The sequence below is a fragment of the Semicossyphus pulcher genome, unplaced genomic scaffold (assembly GCF_022749685.1).
Source record: "Semicossyphus pulcher isolate SPU_LCO1_2020_fin unplaced genomic scaffold, fSemPul1.0.p SCAF_4, whole genome shotgun sequence".
In the NCBI taxonomy this organism is placed as follows: domain Eukaryota; kingdom Metazoa; phylum Chordata; class Actinopteri; order Labriformes; family Labridae; genus Semicossyphus; species Semicossyphus pulcher.
Genome location: NW_027211715.1, coordinates 20,780,149 through 20,799,753, shown reverse-complemented (window position 1 = coordinate 20,799,753; position 19,605 = coordinate 20,780,149). Strand labels below are relative to the sequence as shown.

At 43.9% G+C, this 19,605-nt stretch overlaps 1 protein-coding gene across 2 annotated transcripts in view; it reads right to left on the bottom strand.

Annotated features, from left to right (window-relative positions):
• Positions 1-19,605, bottom strand: part of negr1 (neuronal growth regulator 1) — a 146,141-nt gene that overhangs the window by 39,844 nt on the left and 86,692 nt on the right. For both annotated transcript variants that reach the window (XM_069680020.1, XM_069680021.1), the window contains exons 4-6: positions 18,085-18,216; positions 6,041-6,161; positions 4,106-4,254 (exon numbers count right to left, since the gene is read on the bottom strand). In XM_069680020.1, the coding sequence (XP_069536121.1) occupies positions 4,106-4,254; positions 6,041-6,161; positions 18,085-18,216 (402 nt within the window). The remainder of the gene's footprint in view (positions 1-4,105; positions 4,255-6,040; positions 6,162-18,084; positions 18,217-19,605) is intronic.

Genomic DNA, 19,605 nt, shown 5'->3' with positions numbered 1-19,605 from the left:
TGAGAGAGATCACAATCCCTGACTAATGGTTTAACAGCGTAAAAAACCCACATGGAATAACACAACTGGCAGGATCAAATCCCAACATCCACAACAGCAAACAGCGAGGACACAGCCGTCCAACTCTTAGTCCAAAGAAACGCAGGAATTAGTCAGAGCCGGGCATGCTAATGCTGGTTTTATTTGAAACAGAAAGCAGACTCGCTGTGTTCCAGTGGCTGCTTTGGATGGAAGGCAAATGTGTTTACTTTTCCTGGGAGAAGCCTCTCCACAGTCACAGTTCATCTCATCAGCCATAATGGCAAGCCTTTTCCTGGGCTGATTTAAAGTGACTCTGTTAGGTGAAGACGAAAAGGATTTACAGCGCTGAAGGATAAGGACCTTTCAACTTCACAATCTTGACAGGAAACTAATGAAACTGAACCTGAATGCTAAGTTTTCCACTTTTTATTCTAACTTTTCCCCCAGCAGCGGTATTTAAAATAGTCTCTTTGAACAGGGATGCTCCTTACTTGACCCCTCATTCATGCAATTACTAACGCCCAGTGCGATGGACAGAACCGAAGTATGCGTATATACATTAATACTCCATTCCTTCGCCGCAAACCACCCACATTGATGCTACTTAAAATTCACCTCAATGTATAACGCTCTATCAAATATGCATGCCCCTTTCCCCTTTCCCATCTTGCTCATCAATAGCTATCGACTGGTTCTGAAATAGCAATCCAAAGTCACCCATGGTGAAATCTAACCTCTGGGTTTTGTTATTTGCGTCAACGTGCCGGTGAGAGCGCGCGCCGGCGATTGCTTGCCTTTTCTCATTAAGAGCGACAGCAGAATTGGCCTCCCTTCCATTAGAGGAGATCATGAGAGAGGGGAAAGAGACGTTTTATGTGTGTGTGTGAGCAAGAGAGAGAGAGAAAGAGTGATAAAGAGGAAGAATGAGAGACAAGAGGGGTGGGGGTGGTGGGGGGGAACAAAAGAGTGAGAGAGTAAGAGAGTGAGATAAGAGAATCAGAGAGACAAAGCCACGATAGAAAGACAGACAAAGAGATAAAGAGAGGGAGAGGATGAGAGAGAGTAGTTGGGGGTGGCAGCGCAGGAAGCTGCCTCCTCTGACTATTCTGAGGGTTTCTTTGCTGCTCTGCCTTTGAGGCCTCGCTAGTGTCACATTAAGATCATCCATTTGAGGATCTGAGACAAGCCTTTGATGTTCTTTGTGCATACACAAACAGGAGAGTCGAGTGCTCCTTTGACAATTGCCAACTCTACAGAAATATCTTTTTTGTATTTTCCGTCTCTGGCCTGCTAGGGACAATGTTATCATCAGAGGGTGCAGCGCAAACTGCTGAATTATTTAATTCACCTGTTCATTTTTCATCACTGAATACATTAAATTGAATTTTTTTTCATCCACACTCGCTCCAAAACGCTGAGGGAAATATGTTCCCCAACCCCTCGCTGTCATTGCTTTTCGGGGCTGCTTGGCAGGTACAGCAAGAAACGCCTCACAGTGAAGGAATATCAAACACCCACCAAGAAGTACAGTACATGGCTCAGGAAAGGTGGAAACGCTTCCGCATTCTTCAGGAAGGAAAAGTGTCTCGAAATATACGAGAGTTATGATGTATTTCTTCACCACTACTGAAAAAGCCTTGTATTCTTTGTTAAGTGACCAGTTATCAGGCCTCTGCTGTCGAGCACTACATTGGGAATAAGCCTCAGGGCATTCTAAGCCACATGTCTGACATAACAGGCATTAAATACTTGTATTATGATCAATACAGAACTTCAACCATCCACTGGAATCACCAATTAACCCTGTTTCTATCATAAAGAGTTGCACCAGCCGGGGTGTACCCAGCCTCTTGCTGGGCTAAGCTCCAATTGGTCGACTTTACAACAATGATAAAATGGCTTTCTACTGTCTATAGTGCAAATCAACCACGACAGTGTTTCAGCAGCTGGAAACATGCACTATTGTTTGGTTGATTTTATTACACCACACAATGGTCATCAGTGCTAATGGGTCAATGTTCTGATCTACTCATGTGCTCCAGGCATTACCCTTTGTGTGTGAATGCCTTGAAAAATCAATGGAATATTTACGGCCTCTGTTAAGCTCATTATGCATGTTTTTTGCTTGGGCTATGTCCCAAAGCTTTTTAAGGTAACTCCACTATGTTCAACACTTATTTTCATGCAGTCTTTGAAGACTTTCTCTTCGCTGGCCTGGTTGGAGAGTTAGATGCTCCCTAAAAAGACGTTTTCCTGTAAGATATTTTCCAGGATAATTGACCCCTGACATTGTCCGGAGGAGGAAGAGTCTGAGGTTAATATTACCACAACAGAGACCAATCAGCCATAACATTATGACCACCTTCCCCAATATTGTGTAGGTCCCCCTTTTGCCGCCAAAACAGCCCTGACCCATCGAGGCATGGACTCCACTAGACCTCTGAAGGTGTGCTGAGGTATCTGGCACCAAGACGTTAGCAGCAGATCCTTCAAGTCCTGTAAGTTGCGAGGTTGGGCCTCCATGGATCTGACTTGTTTGTCCAGCACATCCCACATATGCTCGATTGGATTGAGATCTGGGGACTTTGGAGGCCAAGTCAACACCTTGAACTTGTTGTCGTGTTCCTCAAATCATTCCTGAACCATGTCTGCAGTGTGGCAGGGCGCATTATCCTGCTGAAAGAGGCCACTGCCATTAGGGAATACTGTTTCCATGAAGGGGTGTGCTTGGTCTGCAAGTAGGTGGTACGTGTCAAGTAACATCCACATGAATGGGAGGACCCAGCAGAACATTGCCTATAGCATCACACTACCTCTACCAGCTTGCCTTCTTCCCATAGTGCATCCTGGTGCCATGTCTTCCCCAGGTAAGCAACGCAAATGCATCCGGAAGTCCACATGATGCAAAAGAAAACGTGACTCATCAGAAGGGCCACCTACTTCCAGTTCTGATGCTTCAAACCCATCAATTTCGAGGACAAAGGATTCACTTGCTGCCTGACATATCTCACCCACTGACAGGTATTTCACCGGTCATAATGTTATGGCTGATTGGTGCACATAAAGATGTATCCGCAAAACAAACGCAAGAGCGGAAAATGCAGCGAAACTCTGCTCTTTGTATTAGAGGTCTGGCAGGGTAAAGCCCTTTCAGTGTCTGAGTCAATGGTTTACGGACATTTTCAATATGGCAGTACATGTGTCAGAGGTGCTAAGTAGAGAACGAGTCCCTATACCCTCAACAGGAGAATATGATGGCCATTATCTCCCACACACAATGTCTCACCCCTGAGATACAGACACCCTGGCAAAACAGGTTGCTAATGCAGTGACAGGATTGGCTGGTTTCCCACATGTAAACTACTTCCTGACAAAGCTGGAGGTTCTGCTATCTGGAGATTGAAGCTCTTTTTCTGCCGTGATAGCTGATGCTTTGTGGAGACTCTCTCTGCTTTAATTTGTGATATTAGGCAAATATTCTGAAGAGCGTATTTTCAATACTTTAATTTATGCTTCCCTAACCACATTAAGTAATTCCTCAGTCCATCACAGATGCACCAACAGTTTGGCCTCTGAATATTTGGCCTCGCTGGATCTCAGCGAGATGCCTCATGGCGCTTTGAAATCCATAAAAGGGCCGACTCTCAGACCTCTTTAAAATCTGAGTCATTCCTCTACTTGGCATTCAACTTAGCACGACTGACCTGTGTAGCTGCCTTTGTAATTGTGATGCTGCCTCAAAGCTAAATTTCTCTTTCAGGTGGTGCTTTGTCCGATACACATGCAAATGTACACTTTAGAAGCAGACATACACCCACCCACACACGTACAGACTTAGCAGCAATAATAGACAATCAACATTCACAAAACTGATGACTAGAAAATAAGACGGCACTTTTACTGGTGATATGTGGGCACCCAGTTGCAGCGCCGGGCCTAACTTAAAAATGTATCCAGTGTCAAGAATGCTGCAGCAAGACACTTCTGAGGGCACAAACGCCCACGGACATCCACAACACTCTTTCAGGCCCTCCGACTCTTCACCACTCCAGTTCAGCCACAAGCAGGTAGAATGGCAACTTACGAATGAGAGGCACACTGGCATTAGCCGTCCCTAGCTTGTTGGAGGCGACACATGTGTAGTTCCCGTAACGATCCTCTGTCATGTTGTTCACTGCGAGGACTGATCTGGAGCTGAGGTTCTTGATGTCGATGCCTTGACCCTTGATAATCCTGCAAACAGAACACAAACACGACAAATGAATCTTTTATATCTCACCCGCACACAAAGTGTATCAGCGGGGTGTGGGGGGGGAGGTGGCATGAGTCAAGGAAGGGACAAATGTTTGTCATCCTTTAGTGGATGTTCAGATCGTACAGTACTTCATCACCCTCTTCAACAGATCTATTTGTCCCTTGGTGCGCCGCTTCTGCCTTGGAGAGACACTTTGAAGCAGTGAGAGGGGAGAGAAATGACCTAGAGGTGAACCAGCTGGGTGCCACTTGACATGTTGTTCATCGTTGTGTTGCAGGTGCAGGGGGATTACTATAAATCCTATTCCAGTTGTGCCCAGCATCTGTGCTGCGAAATTGACAAATATTTAGTTGTTTACTTTGGTGGTTGTGATGATCTCTAACAGCCTGTAGGGATTAAAATTCACTCTGAAATGACATATGCTGCTCCGTCTCCTCTGTGAGAATATAATAGACTTTATTTCCATCACTGAGGTCTCTGTTGCTGCTTCAGTTTCACATTTGGCATTAGAAAGCTCCAGAGAGGAGACGTGTTTCTATCTTGGCCTCGCTTAAGCCCCCCCCATGATCTCTAGCTTGGCTCGAGTTGTTTTTAGAGGCGCTCCGAGTTGAAACACTATGTGTGACCTTATGTCCAGCAAATATCCGCAAATCTGTTGTTCCTTCTCCCATGGCGACCTCCTCAAATGTTAGCTGAACATTCACTGATAATCTCGGCGGGTGTCTCGCCTCTACACTAGTTCAACATCAAACCAGTCAATGCTCCCCTCTGTCGTCGTGAAAGAAACCCCCCTCCTCTGCTTCCCTGCATACACGCACATAAAAAAAACACAACCACTTTTATTGAAGAATGAAAGCAGTGACACATCAAGAGAAACATTTGCTTGTCACAACTGTCACACTGCTTCCGCAGCAGCTCCGCACTGATAGTGTGGCTGCATCAACACAGAGCGGAATAAGAAGCAATGGAGGAGTCGCAGCCATTGTTAATCTGGCACAGATGCTACACGTGTTCTGTGCCATAGGGTCTCTTACTGACGTCCTTTTCATGATGAGGAGGAAATGAAGAAATCACCACTAAGCCATGGAAGAAGTCGCAAAAAAAACCAAGTCCTCGAATTAAGCAAAGACTAGAATCACGCCAAACTTGCCTCCTTAGCAATTTGAATAAATTGAATCCACCCCATAATTACAATTAGCACAGTGTGAGCTGATGATTGAAATTGTGCTCACCAGGAGTGGGTAATGGGGGTAATTTGGTTTTTAAATTCAAGAACTGACACTTGAATCTAGACTGATTGATGTATGTGCCACGAATGATTTAAGCCAGTCGCCAGCAAACATTTTATTAGGATGCAGAGAGAGGACAAGGCACAAATGACTCTTGTTGGAACATTTATTTGGGCGATCCTCAGAGGCAGGATGAATGTGAGACTAAACAGAAGCTCTGTCTCTGGGAAAAGGCAAACAAACAAGAAACTTGGCCCTTAAGATCACATTTTAATGCTAACATGTCTACAAACAAGAATTGACCTATTAATCGTCAAATTAGCTCAGCGTGTATCTCTCCAGCGACCCCTGCACCTCGGTTTACAGATAATAGTTTGTTTACTGGCTTCCAGTTCCCGTAAATCAAATGGAAAATGTTAACAACTTCGCTTCACCTCTCTCCACTGAACTGTTGCGCAGCTGCATCCCGTGGACATCCGCATGACGCTGCCAAAACACTTAATCAAGACGACTCGTAGGATCTCGCTGGACTCACCTTTTCTCGCCCTTGTACCACTCGAACGTCGGAGAAGGAACGGCAGCTGCTTCGCACCGTAGCAGAGCTGTGCGTCCCAGACCAACGCCATTGCTTTTCATCTCATGGATGGATGGAGCAACTGGAGAGAAACAAAGGGATAAGTGATGTCAGCAGTCAAAAGAAACATCTGCGTTTCCGCCAGTTAGAAGACAATCAAAAGGGAAAGGTTTAAGGAGCACTGGTGAGGAAATGCTTGAATTTGAAATTGACCACCTCTGATATCCCGGACAAACTGTAAACTCCACACTCAGAGCCTGCAGAGGCGGAGCTGGGGAGGGGAGAGCCATCCATGCCCAATGTTGGAAAAAAATGAAATGAATTGCACTGCATGGTGATAAATGGCTTAATGGAAGTTCAAAGACTCATAGAACAGGAAGGTTCTGCAAATGCAAAATGAGGCTCCTTTCATGTGCTGAAATGTGGTGTAAATCTTTCTGCCTGTGTTGTGAAGGCAGCCTTACATACGGGCCGTCTCTGCAGCAGCCCACTCCTTTTGTTCTTCAAATATTTACCCTGCTTTCAGTAACCAGCCTTGAAAGAAATGAAACTAATAATTGAAGTTAAATAGACTTACAACAATGGCATTTTGTTGGATACAAAATGTGGTCGGGCTAAACTGGCAATACAAAAAAAAAAAAATCCCATCGCTCCTGCCATTCCCTTCGGCACATAATGGGAATAAAGTGTTTCACTTATTACATTTGTAATTATTGAGCTTTATCAGAGTGAAGCTGAATTCCTAAACTTTGGAGTGTGAACAGAATAAAACGACCATCTTTTAGAGCTTGATTACAAGTGGTCGTTGTTGTAAGTAGCACTTTTCCACGCAGACCTGAATGAATCCCGCGGCCCGTACCCACAGGTATAATCATGACTGGTTTCCTGTTTCTCTTCTAATCAACAGAAGCAAGAAAACAGGAAAAAAACAATCATAATAAAGCACAGGGCTCAATCTGACATTGTGTATTGTGTAAACTTGGCTTTCCTCCCGAAAGCCTGACAAATAATAAAACTGCTCTGAACACACAATCAGATCCTCAGCCATCTGACACACAAAACAAGCTAAATTACTTTGTGCCATTCATACGGATTCTGATTAAAAGCCTCTGAAAGATGGAAAGCGACCACACTCTTAGGGTCAGTGCTGCAGCTAGCAGTAAATTGCCCAGCTATGTCTGAAAGTGAGATGTGGACTATTTATATTCCTGACAATGAGCCTTTAAGAGCGAGCTGTCAGTCAGAGCTGTAGCCTGTATCCAGTGGAAGGGCTTGGCCAAGCGCCTGCAAACCTTTACTTCCAATTGCATTTGGAGATGTTCCTAACGGATGACCTCAATGTGGACTGATGCAGCCTCGGACAACACGAGCCCAAGGTATTAACTGGCATCACACTCCCCAAACTGCACACAATGACCAATCTATGCAATGAACGTGCATGAATAGTTGATTCCTGCTGAATGAGATGCGTATTCCAGGCGCATGATGCATCTTTTCAGCACGTATATGCATTTTGTCATTCATTTTTATGAAGAGAATGCGATATGGGTCTTTTGTATGCGTGGGCTCTCTGCCAACCTGTGAGAATCCACACAGATAGATGAGGAGGGATGCAACAGATCTGTGCAAGGTGAAAAAGATACATGTGAGCATTTGTACATGAGGCGTATGATCATGTAGGAGAGGCGCAGGGAGGTGACAGCGTGCTCTGTGATGATGGATGCCCTTCCACCAACCTTCTCCCGCATCCTAATGAGCACGCTCGTATGACTGCTGTATGTAGATTTTCCGTCCTTGCGTATGTGTGCCAATTATAGTTGTGTTTTTCCGTCTTCCATGGCTGGGCGGAATAATCCGAAGGACTTGGGAGAGTGAATCGAGCAATGGGTTATGCTAGGGCTTTTCCTGTTCATTTATCACTGTATGAAATGTTGGATGCCATGCTGGGGGGTATTAGTAGACCTTGACTGGATGTCTGTGCTGGCTGTGTGTGTGTGTACCCTCGTGTTTGCGAAACTCAAAGGGCACTTTTTCCGACTCTTATTGCATGAGAAACTTCACACATCTCTTCAAACTTTGCCTCAGACCTGTATCTATTTTAATCACAACCAGCATTAATGGAAACCCCATCATAAAGACAGCCTGCGAATAAGTTACAGGCCCTTTCAGCATCTTTGCAAAAGAGCAGCAACAACCTGCAGCAAAGAATAAGAGGGTCACTAAAGCTTTCGAGTGGTAGCGTTTGACAATGTGCTCTAGAGAAATGCTGGACAATATTCTTTTTTTTAAAAAGCTCGGGAACATGGAGAAAAAATTGTGAAAGTGCTCTACAGAACAGAAAAAATAAGCCAATAACAAGTATGAAAAAAAATCAATGCAGTATGCCGACTGACAGAGGCTTAGTGAATCCCCGTAATCCTCCATTGGTGTCATTGTGCGGCCATTGATTATCTGAAGCCTCTGAAAGCACCAGGGTGACCTGGCTGTCCGGCTCTACAGCTACTCGGACAGTGGACATGGCGGCGCAGGCAGGTGTGTCAATACCTGAAAACCTCACGCACAGAGCCCCCCCCCCGTCTCTCACGCTAAAACCGAGTCCACAGCAGCAGTGCCAGAAAGCCTGTCTAAATTTGCTCCTTTCATGTAGCTGTTGTCCTTTTTGGAAGAGGAAGCATTTTGATGTGCTCGCTTTTATTTATTACCAACTGGAGCAGCTATTTGCCAAGAAGAACACAGCTTTCTTCATTAGGCTCAAAGGATTTCCTTTTTATATTTATACGGTTAACTTGGATTACTGTCTTCTAATTGAAGTTGGATAAAATCCTGGCAAGCAAAATTAGATTTAAACCACAAAGGAATCAAGGAATAATCGTATATAGTCACTATAAACCCAGATTTGTCTTGTGTCGGACTGCTTTACAGTTTCTAGCAAATTAGATGAATTCAAAAGTTCAAGTCCAAATCGTCCCCCTCGCCACTAAAGTCATTTAACTTTTGCAACATTTTGGAATGTATATAAAAAACACTGATTTTGTAGGTGGTCCAAATGCTCTCATTTTATATGCATATCAATAATATCAAGTATTTCCAATTTAGATCCTGGCAGTGAGATCTTTTAAGACAGATCGCACCCATAAAATCCAGCCCAATCCAATAATTCCAATTTCAACTCGCCGGCATGTGCTATATCATCATATATTGTGCAATACACCATCAGGATTTGGAGAGTAATGCAAAGTAGTGCACTAAAAATCATGAAGGCCCAATAATCCAGGTAATTTAGTGTCTGGAGAATGCTGTGGTGGGGCTGTAAATCATTCCTCGAGCCGTGGTGACTCCACCAGATGGGGGTACGGGGTTGGGTCCAGGAATAGCACAGGCGCGGCAGAAAAATGGGTGCTGTAAGGCCCCGCCGGGTGACAAATGGTCGGGTGCGGGTCGATCACAAAAACCAGCTTCCATTACACGCACATAATGCGGAGCTTGTCATCTAAACAAAGATGATGTCTCTAATTGTACATCTCTACAAAGTGCATGCAAACAAGCACGTTAATGATGAATAAAATGTTTGACCTTCTCTCCGTCCCATATTAATGGACGCGCTCTGTTCAGACAGATTCACACCTTAATGTACGGGGCTTCACCCGGGCTCTCGCCCCTAAGTAATCCTCATGTGACTATTAATGATTAATTGCTGTGCTTCAAAACTGAATATGATTTATTTAGCTACAAACTATTGTTTGCCAAGAGAACTCGGGGAACGCAGGCTTTTTAATTAAAAGATCAATTAATAACCCTACCTCTTCAGCCAGATTTGAAAATGAGTTTTCATTGCAATTAAGAAATGGACTCATCAGTGCATGACTTATCAGCTTACACACAGAGACACTGTTCCCCGCTGCCATCTGTGGGCTTCATTGTCCTGTTTTTTTGTCGGTCAGGAATGGTTCTGCTGCCAAGATTTATTAATTAATTAAGATTTCTATTCAGAACAGCTAGGGAACATTGTGTTCCTTCTTTTTATACAATGCAAGGCGTATAAATAACCATCTTAGTGTGCAGGAGTGTGAGGTTTGACAGCACCAGGGATTCAATCTATTGTCTGTGTTTAACTCCGAATGCTTCAAGGTACACAAACCCCAACCTTTCTTACTGAGTGTGAGATGATGCGGCTGCTCGGATGAAGACATCACCACAATCTCATGTAAATCTCAATATCATTAAGAGGGTTCAGTAAGTCATCTCCTGCTGTGTAAACAGGGTTTTAAGGGCATTTGCCTTTTATCTGTGTTCTTAACTTATTAGAAAAATGCAGACCAACCTAAAAGAGGAAGTGTGTCGATCTGCTTTAAAGCGAGAACATGTATTCTGCAGAAGATCAAGATTCTGCTCACTTATTCATGCCCTGCATGCAGCAAGGAATCCAAATAGCAATCAAGACGAGAGCTTTGGAGAGATGTAGAGAGATGGATTTACATCCAAACAGCTCGAGGGTACTGGCTTTAACTCTACTTAGGATTGGATCAGAATCCAATTCTAGGAAGCCTTCTCTTTTGAATTGTAAGCCACAGTATTTCAATGGATACTGCAAACTGTCGACAAATGCTCAACCGAGACTCAGTGCCTGATGTTCAAAAAAAAGTCCTGATAATAGATTTCATTGAACGGTGGAATGAACATTTATTCCACCTTTGATCCACCGGTGTGATCCACCACTGCGCTGATCTGGACACACGCATACACACACAGTATGTAAATGTAAATGTTGTGTGCAGTATGCAAATGTTAAAGTGCATAATGATTCTTAAAAACACATCCTCACGCTCCACTAATAGCTGTTTACTTTATGTAGTCCCCTGACATTGAAATGTTGGGTGGTCATAAAGACGTGTCTCCTGACCACAAGTAAACAAGTTGAGCTTCTTATTTATCTGGGATGGTCATGACTCCCCCGTAACACTGTGTCAGGCTGGTGAGAGGAGAATGTTGTGGGAGTATCTGCCGGGGCAGGGCCTGAATCCCAAACAGGCCCAGGTGACGGGGGCTCTGGAGGAAGAAGCAGGGTTGGAGCAAACAAAAGACAAGGTGATGTAAAGAATGAGAAGTGCTCACAGTACGTCCCTGCATTTCAATTGTGCCCGATCTATCAATACTGTGGCCTTCATTGCTTACAGCACTTCTAATGTGCATGCTCATAATTCATTAAAAACTGATCACAGTTTTGTTGGCCAATTACTGTAAGCGGGAGAGAAAGCGAGGTGCTCTTTCTTTTTATAAACACGGCCACGGAGCAGAATTCACAGCTGCAGGGTACTGGAGGAGGAAGGAGGCGTACAAATGGCTGGCAAAGTCGGAAGCACACAGGGCACTGCTTCACTCTGCAAAGCAAATGAAACGTTGCCATGAAGGAAAACAAGTGAAGTGGGAGAGACGACTGCAATGGTGGTTTCAACCAGAAGCTGAAATTGAGATAGGAAGGGACAGGATCATGCAGACTCTCCCGGCAAACATATGTAATGGAACAAAAACAAACAAAAAAAACAAGTTGAATCTCATGTGTTAGAGGTACCCAATTAAACTCCCAGATGTGTGCCTTACACCGTGTTGTTGTGGTGCTACAAGGATGGATGCTGAGAGTGAATATTCTGCTGTAACTACCCCAGAAGCATGGCTGTTCTCAACAAATGACTAAAGTTAATATAACTAGACGTATGCCCCATCAATTAGTCAAGTTGCAGTTTACACCCATGTCTGCCTTTGTAAAAAATATATTTAGTGATCGAGCTGAACGAATACTGAACACATCAAGCTGCTAATGTATTGTTGCTTGGTGCAAAAGGAAAACTCTGGCTCTCCTGGTTTTCCGCGACTTATCTACAGGGAAAGTCAGTCTGATATCACATTAGAGCAGCCCTTAAACAGAGCACACAGTGAACTGACCGCTGTGCATGCAGTCCGTGTGTCACTGCCTGTAAATAAGCACGCAACATTGCTGCTACTGGCTTTAAGTTACGCCAGGCGCCTATTCAGTGAGTGTATTCCCGTTATCAGTGTCACCTCACCCCGGTACAGGTTAACAAATGTTCAAGGAGCGGACGTGCTGCTGAGTGTTTGCTTTTAGCGGCCACACTTGCAGCGTGCACACAGCGTGAGGTTGTTTGTCAACAGGAAGTAGGAGATGGTGAGCTTTTGTTCAATAAGTAACTGTCAGTGCGCTTGTCAAGCTGATGTCAGATTCTTCCAAAATGGTGCAGCCCGTGGCGCTGGTTTGGGTCAGTTGGCAGAGCAGGCGCCCCGGGTTCAACTGCCTGGCTGCTGATCATTTAGTGCATCCTCCACTCTCTCCTCTCCACACGTCCTGTCCCTCTTCAGCTATCCTATCCAATATATTATAGGTGTTTATTAAAAGGTATAAATCTGGACTCAGACTACAGGATTGGGCCCATTTTGCCCCTCCAATCAAGAGAGGGAGGAATCTGGTTTTGAGCCCTTGGTCTGTACCGACATTCAGACCAGATTCTCTGATAACGTAAGGCTTTTCCTGGTCTAATCTTAAACCTACCGTACTGCTCGCAGACTCATGAGGACGTCCCAATAATTTCAGACATGTTTGATATTTAGGCTTTAAGCCGTGAGTGCTTTCTGGGATTGTAATCGGTTCCTCCTCTAGTCTTGAGTCTGGCCTGAATGGAGCGAGGCCCGTGAGCTAGATCAGGCTGTCAACTCAAGCTGCACTGTTGTACACTCTTGAAATGCCTCATTTTCAACACTCACATGTAAAACACTTTCTCTCAATTGGCCGCTCTACTTAAGCGGCAAGATTTCAGCCTCTCCATCTGCTCTGTCCATGCCAGTACTGCCCTGCACCACCACCACCCCGGCATCCACCTGCAGGCCCCTGCTAGAGGGGTTTAAGATATCATCTCATCTCTCCCCACATTTCTACTCCCCAACATTTCAAGTGTATTTTCTGACATAATGGAAGATATTATTTAACGGACATATTCAGTTACAGTGAATACTTTTCATTATTACTGAGTGATATCCCAAAAACACGATGGCTTCAGCCGCAGCATTTGCCAGCATGGCGCCACGAAAATCAAAAAACACTCTAAATACCTGTGATGTTGTGAGAAACCCACTGTCCTGTCTTTTTTTTACACATTTATTTCCTGCAAATTGATTTGTGGCAGCTTTGCGATTAGCACGCTGACGGAGAGAGACGATGGGAACATCTGGCGCGGCTACAAACATCTCTACTTGAAATACCTGAAACAGCGACGGGGAAGAATAAAATGTAGCACAACAAGACAGTTGGTTGTCTGTCTACTTTCCTCCTGTGACTAAAGTTGGTGCAAACTGTCAGATCCCATCTTGCAGCATGATTGTGTTCAAACTCTGAAGTGTCACTCACTCATCTGGAGGAGTCGGAGCAGACAGCTCGCTCTGGAGGGGAGAGAGAGCTTCCCGAACTACAGAGGAAGGTCAGACACCTTTGATTTCTCAGCTTGAAAAAGAAGCAGGTTCCTGTTTTTGTTTCATCTTTATGTGGTTTGTAATTGTTCTGCGACAAGGTGGCTTCATTAATTAATCAAACGCCGGCTTTTTATCTCAGGCGGAGGTTTTCCTGCTCATTCATCCCTCCGACTCCACCACCTAGATGTGATATTTGTGCCTTTGAGTCACACTGTGCAGCGAGGATTTCAGCCAATAACGGCACCCACCTGCAGTGAAGATGAATATGTAAATTTGAAAAGTGGGTCAGAGATCAAATTTCATCAGGTAAAATCACTGCTGAAATATCCTTTTCGTCGAGCAGGGACTTCCAGCCAATCTGATTCCTGCGTGACCTTCTGGATGACTGCCATCATTTAAGTTTAGCTCGTAAAAGTATTCAGTCGCCAATCACTCGTCGGAGGAGGGATGAAGACGGGAGGCTAAGGAGGGCCTGTAATCTAATTAATGCTGCCTGATCTTGGTACTTTTTGTGTGCGTTAAAGGAATTCAAGCAGAGATTACACGAACTGAGACGACAAACCGCCTGTGTCTACCTCATCATATCATAGGAAGCCAAATGGCAAGCTTAGTGTTCTATACAGGCCTGCTGTTATTAAAACTCCAAACATGCCAGAGCTTAATTTTGTTTTCATTGCTTTGCTTATTTTAATTAGTGGCCTTAATCTGCAATTAGCCCAGAGGTCAGCTATACTCTGAGTTAAAAAACACTGCTATTGTTTTGAAAGCAGAGAGAAATTGTTTGGACATGTGTTTAATTAGACTGTTAACCCATGAAATGTCAGTGTCACTCACTCCTGTGCTGTCGTATTAGAACGATAAAAGAGAAGTAGTGCGTACACGACTGACTGATGTTTACGACTTAATTTAATTAAGCAGGAAGGACACTCAGAGGACCAACGCTGATGCTCTGATGGAGTCACAAAGATCGCCTCTTGAGCAGGGTACACACTACAAGATAATCGGGCCCATTTTGGACCAGATTCCACCCGTCCGACAATCGTAAGCAAAGTCCCGACTTTTCCACAGATTTAGTTCTAAAGATTATCTCTCCAGATGTTCCGGTGGTGTGCAGTCTGTTAAGAGTGATTTTACTTCCCCCGTTCTGCTCCATCTTCTTCCAAAATCGCAAAAATTAAACATGACAACGAGCACGCATTCTGTGGATCGTCACGTGAAATTAAACGATAGCCAATGGGGAAGCAAGCTGACTGAAGAAGGAAGCACAATAACTGCAGCCATGGTGACAAAAGCAAATGATGAGCATCGAGTAACATGTACAGCCCGTGTTCATGCCGCCACTCCACCGCTTCATTCACAGTTTGTTCTTTTTTCTTCCTGAGTTTTCAGTAAAACAGTCCATCGCCAATTCTTCCTGCCCGTCGTCCGCAATGTTTGTTTCCTCTAAAGTCTCATTAGAGAGATTTTGTGAGATTTCCAGTTTTGAGAGTCAGACTCTGGTTGTTGGTGAATGGAATCTGTTAGTGTGTGGTGTGCTGTTTTAGCGAGACTGTCAAATCTATGATTATATACGTCATGTGTGGGGTCACACTTTCAACATCTGATTTGAAAAATCTTTTAGTGCGGGCCAGACATTAAACAACAACAGGCACCAAAACCTGAACATTTGTATGATGAAAAGGAGAAGCAGTCTTATTTTCTCACATTGGGCAGGAGCCAAAAAAAGAGCCTTTTAAAAGGCACACTTCTCATTGTTGACTGACAGACTAAAACTAACTCAGGCAGAATCTCCCAGGAGAACCTTTACAAAGTTGAGTGGCTCGTTTTTTTCAGCAGAGCACAACAGCTGTATGAACATGTGCCCATGCAGTGTAATATTTTTAATAAAGTTAATTTCTTGCTTCTTGCTGTGTAATTATCCTCTCTTGTTTAAGCTCCGGTGTCAGCTAACGTCTTTATCTTCATTCAGAGTCTGGCACACTGAGCCCTCATCAATACCCCCGCGCTCCCTGGAGCTCGGTGAATATAGCTTGATGTGTGACAGCGGAGCATGAATGATACAGTACGTTGGGACGTGGTCCAAATCTTCCTCTTTTTTTTTCCCCCTTCACAGAGGGGAGAAGAAGAGGAAGCAGTGAAGAGTGGACACCAGCTGGCTAAAGCTCGGCCTGCTGTGGCCATATCAGCCGCTCCAAAGGACACCATTAATTCATTTATGTTTTCTCCTCTTTTCTTCCTAAATGTGACACAAGATTCCACGTAGGAAGACGAGGGAAGCAGCTTCCATTAATAAAACAAAATGCTTTAAAAGCTGAAACGCTGACTTCTCAAAGCGACATGACAGAAGGCACTGAAGTGACGATTTTTAGAACATCCTCCTCTCGCTGCTATTTGAAGGTGTTGACAACCAAAGCAGTTTTGCGCCGCTTTAATGTCAGCGACATGTTTTGTTTATGCAGGTCTCACAGCCCGCGCAGCGCTTTGAATGCTAAACAGCTGCGATAAAACACAGGAGCCTTCATGTGTAAGGCCAGAGAAGTCTGACTGCATGGAGCTACATGTTAGCCATAGCTCAAACAGGGTGTCAGAAATTTTGAAATATTTATGAATTAATTGGGAGGGAGCTGGGAGATTTACACTTTGCGGAGGCTCAGTCTGCCCCATCGCCTCGGCTCGGCTAATTACTGCAGACACATTCTGAATAAGGACTTGTCAGAGAGACGCGGCGTCTGCGTCACAAGAGAAAAAGTGAGTCAGCTGGAGCTACCTTTCAGCACCGTCTGATTTAACACGTGCATCATCCCCCTCTCTTTAATAAGAAGGTATTAGATAAATCTATAAACTAAACGCTCCTTTATGGGCACTTATACTTCAGCCAGCAAACTCCTTTAAAAACCCATTGGATTATTTCATTGTGTTATTGTCAAATATCTCACAATGGGCTGTTTTACCGAGCTCCTGAAAAGAAACACTTTGGAGATAATGGTTTTCAATGGACATCGACTCAATTACAGCCTCACTCCATTGTGTTCACTCAGGATCCTGCTGCTGCTTTTGATAAAAATATCCAACAAATTGTCTATTTTTTTTTATTCTTTATAATCCGAAGCATTTCCAAGAAAGGCTGGTGATGGGTTGCAATTAGGTTTGGTGCGATATAGAAACTCCATTTTCAGTCCAGGAAGCAGAAGTAATGAGCAAGAGTTTAGAGTTATCTCTTTTGTATAAGAGACGTTTCTATTTCTCGAGTGAAGCAGCTGAATCTCTGCTTTACGTGGAGGATTATGTTAAATATTAAACGAGAATCATAAACACATTTCACAAACCAATTTAAAGATAATTAAATAAGTGTACGGAAGCCGTCTCTCCTCTGCCGTGCAGGTCAATAATGAAGGATGAGTAAACGGTCAGTGGCTGTCAGCTTCAGATAACTGTGAGGAATATACACTTTACACTTGACAAACTACAGCACCCAAAGTATTGGAGCGGCGCTCCAACTGCGGTGACTTTGTCCGACAGCAAAGGAAAGTCCTCCAAATCAATTCACTGTGTTCGGACACTAAACCCCCTAACCCCCGCTGTGCTGCTTTAAAACGCGCCGCCTGACCATGACGGGCCTTATCAATCATTGTGAATATCTCCTTTGTTCTGTAACAAAGTTGTCAAAGCGCTTTTCATTCTTAAACCCATGTCCCAGCAGAGCTATAAATAGCTGGCCTCTAAAACTCCACTCAGACCGAGCTCATTAGAGTCAGGCATTACACAGAAATAATGGCCATGAGAGTTTTGCTTCATAATGACGCCAGAATGAAAGCTGTCTTAACAGGGAGAGGTAGAAATGCAGTTCAAGCATTATTGGACTCAGAGTTGTGTTTAGAATAAAATAAGTTGAATTAGAAAACTTGCATGATTAGCTCTGAGGATATGACTCAGTAAACTGGGCCAGGAAGAGCCTTTTTTTTTTTTCCTCTTTTCGCTCTCCCTCCCTGGCTCGTCTCTGTGGCCGACTGCCTGATAAGCCTTGCCAAAAGTGAGATTTAGCACAGGGCATCTTTGCTGAAACCTCCATGAATAACATTGAAGTAAAGGAGCACTTTAAGAAAGAGGCAATAATTGTCAAGCAGCCATTCCTGCTCATAATTACGAGTGGTGATTTCCATGCGACCACCACAGTTAAAGCCCGGTATCATTCGTTAATGCCCTGGTCTCTCATTACTGTCTCCTCATACTTTTGAAAGACTCATTACCTGCATAATGGAATAGTGCTTCCAACAGTCAGACCTTTCCTTAGCGTGAATTAATCACCGACATGCACAGACAAAAAGGGAATTCTCACATCAAATATTTAGAACTTCAATCTCTAGCTTTATACTTTCTCTAACTTCTGAAAAGGTCTACTTTCTTTAGGTGGACCCCCCTGGGACGCGACACCGGTGTCACCGAGAGCCGGCCCTGATATCTTTGAAGCTTTTGGAAGGCCAGTGTTGAAAAAAACATGGAGGCAGGGAGGAAGAAAGAGATATACTTACAGTTGACTGTGACTTTTACTGTTTTGGTGTCAGGAGAGGCGATGTCATTTAAAGCGCTGCATTCGTAGTCTCCAGCCTGGTCCCTTGTGATGCCGGTGATGTTAAGATATTCGCCACTGTCATACTTCCTGGCTGGAAAGAGAAGAATGGAGGCAAAGTACTTACAAACAAGGAATACAAACGGGCTTACACACACATTCAGAATACACACACACACACACACACACACACACATAGCTCCCTGCTTTCTGTAGCCTATGGTTAGTGTGTGGAAAGGCCTCATTTGCAGTAAATAGCTGAGTAGAAGACTCCTGATTACCTTCTTTGCATCCTAAAATAGAATCAGATTAGCATTGCATTGATCCATCCGTATTGATACGGTTACAGGAAATGAAATAATATGTATTCCCAGTCATCCGCTCGTCATTTGCTCAACTCCACCACCATGCAGTAAGAGCTACTTCCAGGAAGAAAGACAAATTCGATGGCTGAATGCACATGTCAGTGCTTTATAGTTAGCTAGCGGTGCCAAAGGCAGCAGCAGCAGAAGCACCATGACTGGCATATTAGCAGGGGCGTATTTCAGCTGAAAAGCTGGAGGGAGCATAAATCAACACATACATGTCCACTCCAATCAGCGGAGAAACAATAACACACTGTATATTAGCACAGTTAGAGGTGGCAGATGATAGATTCTTTTTGTAAACGTGCTGCTGCTGAGAATGGGAAGTGTGATAGCTGGAAAAGCTGTAATGAGATTTTGTATGGTGTCAAGTGGAATTCACTGAGAATATTCAGGCGGAGTTAATACATGTAGGTGAAGTGAATTCAGGCACACACAAAAAATATTCCCAGTTATTTTACAGTGTAAAATAAAAAGGGACAAAGAGGTGACGGTCAGAGTTTAATGGTTATCCGTAATTGCAGATTTTCACTTGGTAATGTTTCATGTTTTCTACCCTTTTCTCTGCGTTATTTGTCAAACCGTTATTGAGGCTTTTATTTTGAAGGCGGGTTTTGCTTACATGCCGCCAAACGCCGGTCGTAATATAGTTCTAGCGTGTGTGTGTGTGTGTGTGTGTGTGTGTGTACGGTTATGGAAGTATTTATCAAAGATCATCCTAATCATCCTCCAGTGAACGACTTTAACAACCAGCTGGAAGGTGTACGAAATCTTTATACTGTCATAGTGTTTGCAAGTAAAGGTTCTCGTCTTAATTTGTTCGTTTTTGTTTATGATGTGAAGTGCTATCCTACTAGCCACACAGCTGCCGCTAGCTCAGCCTAGCCCTTTGCTAGCTGAGTCCCGTAAGACCGGTGCTTATGATGATTTGTCACTTTATTTAATGTAGCGCTAATGTTGTGTTTTAGATTGTTTTAAAGCTTTTAAACGTATTGTCTTATATTATGATTATGTTGTAACTATTTATGGTGTCTAGGCATTATTGTTTGGGTTTAATATTATCATTTGTATGATTGTTTTCTTTCTGTCTTGGTCTTACAGCGTGCTTGCGGGACTAC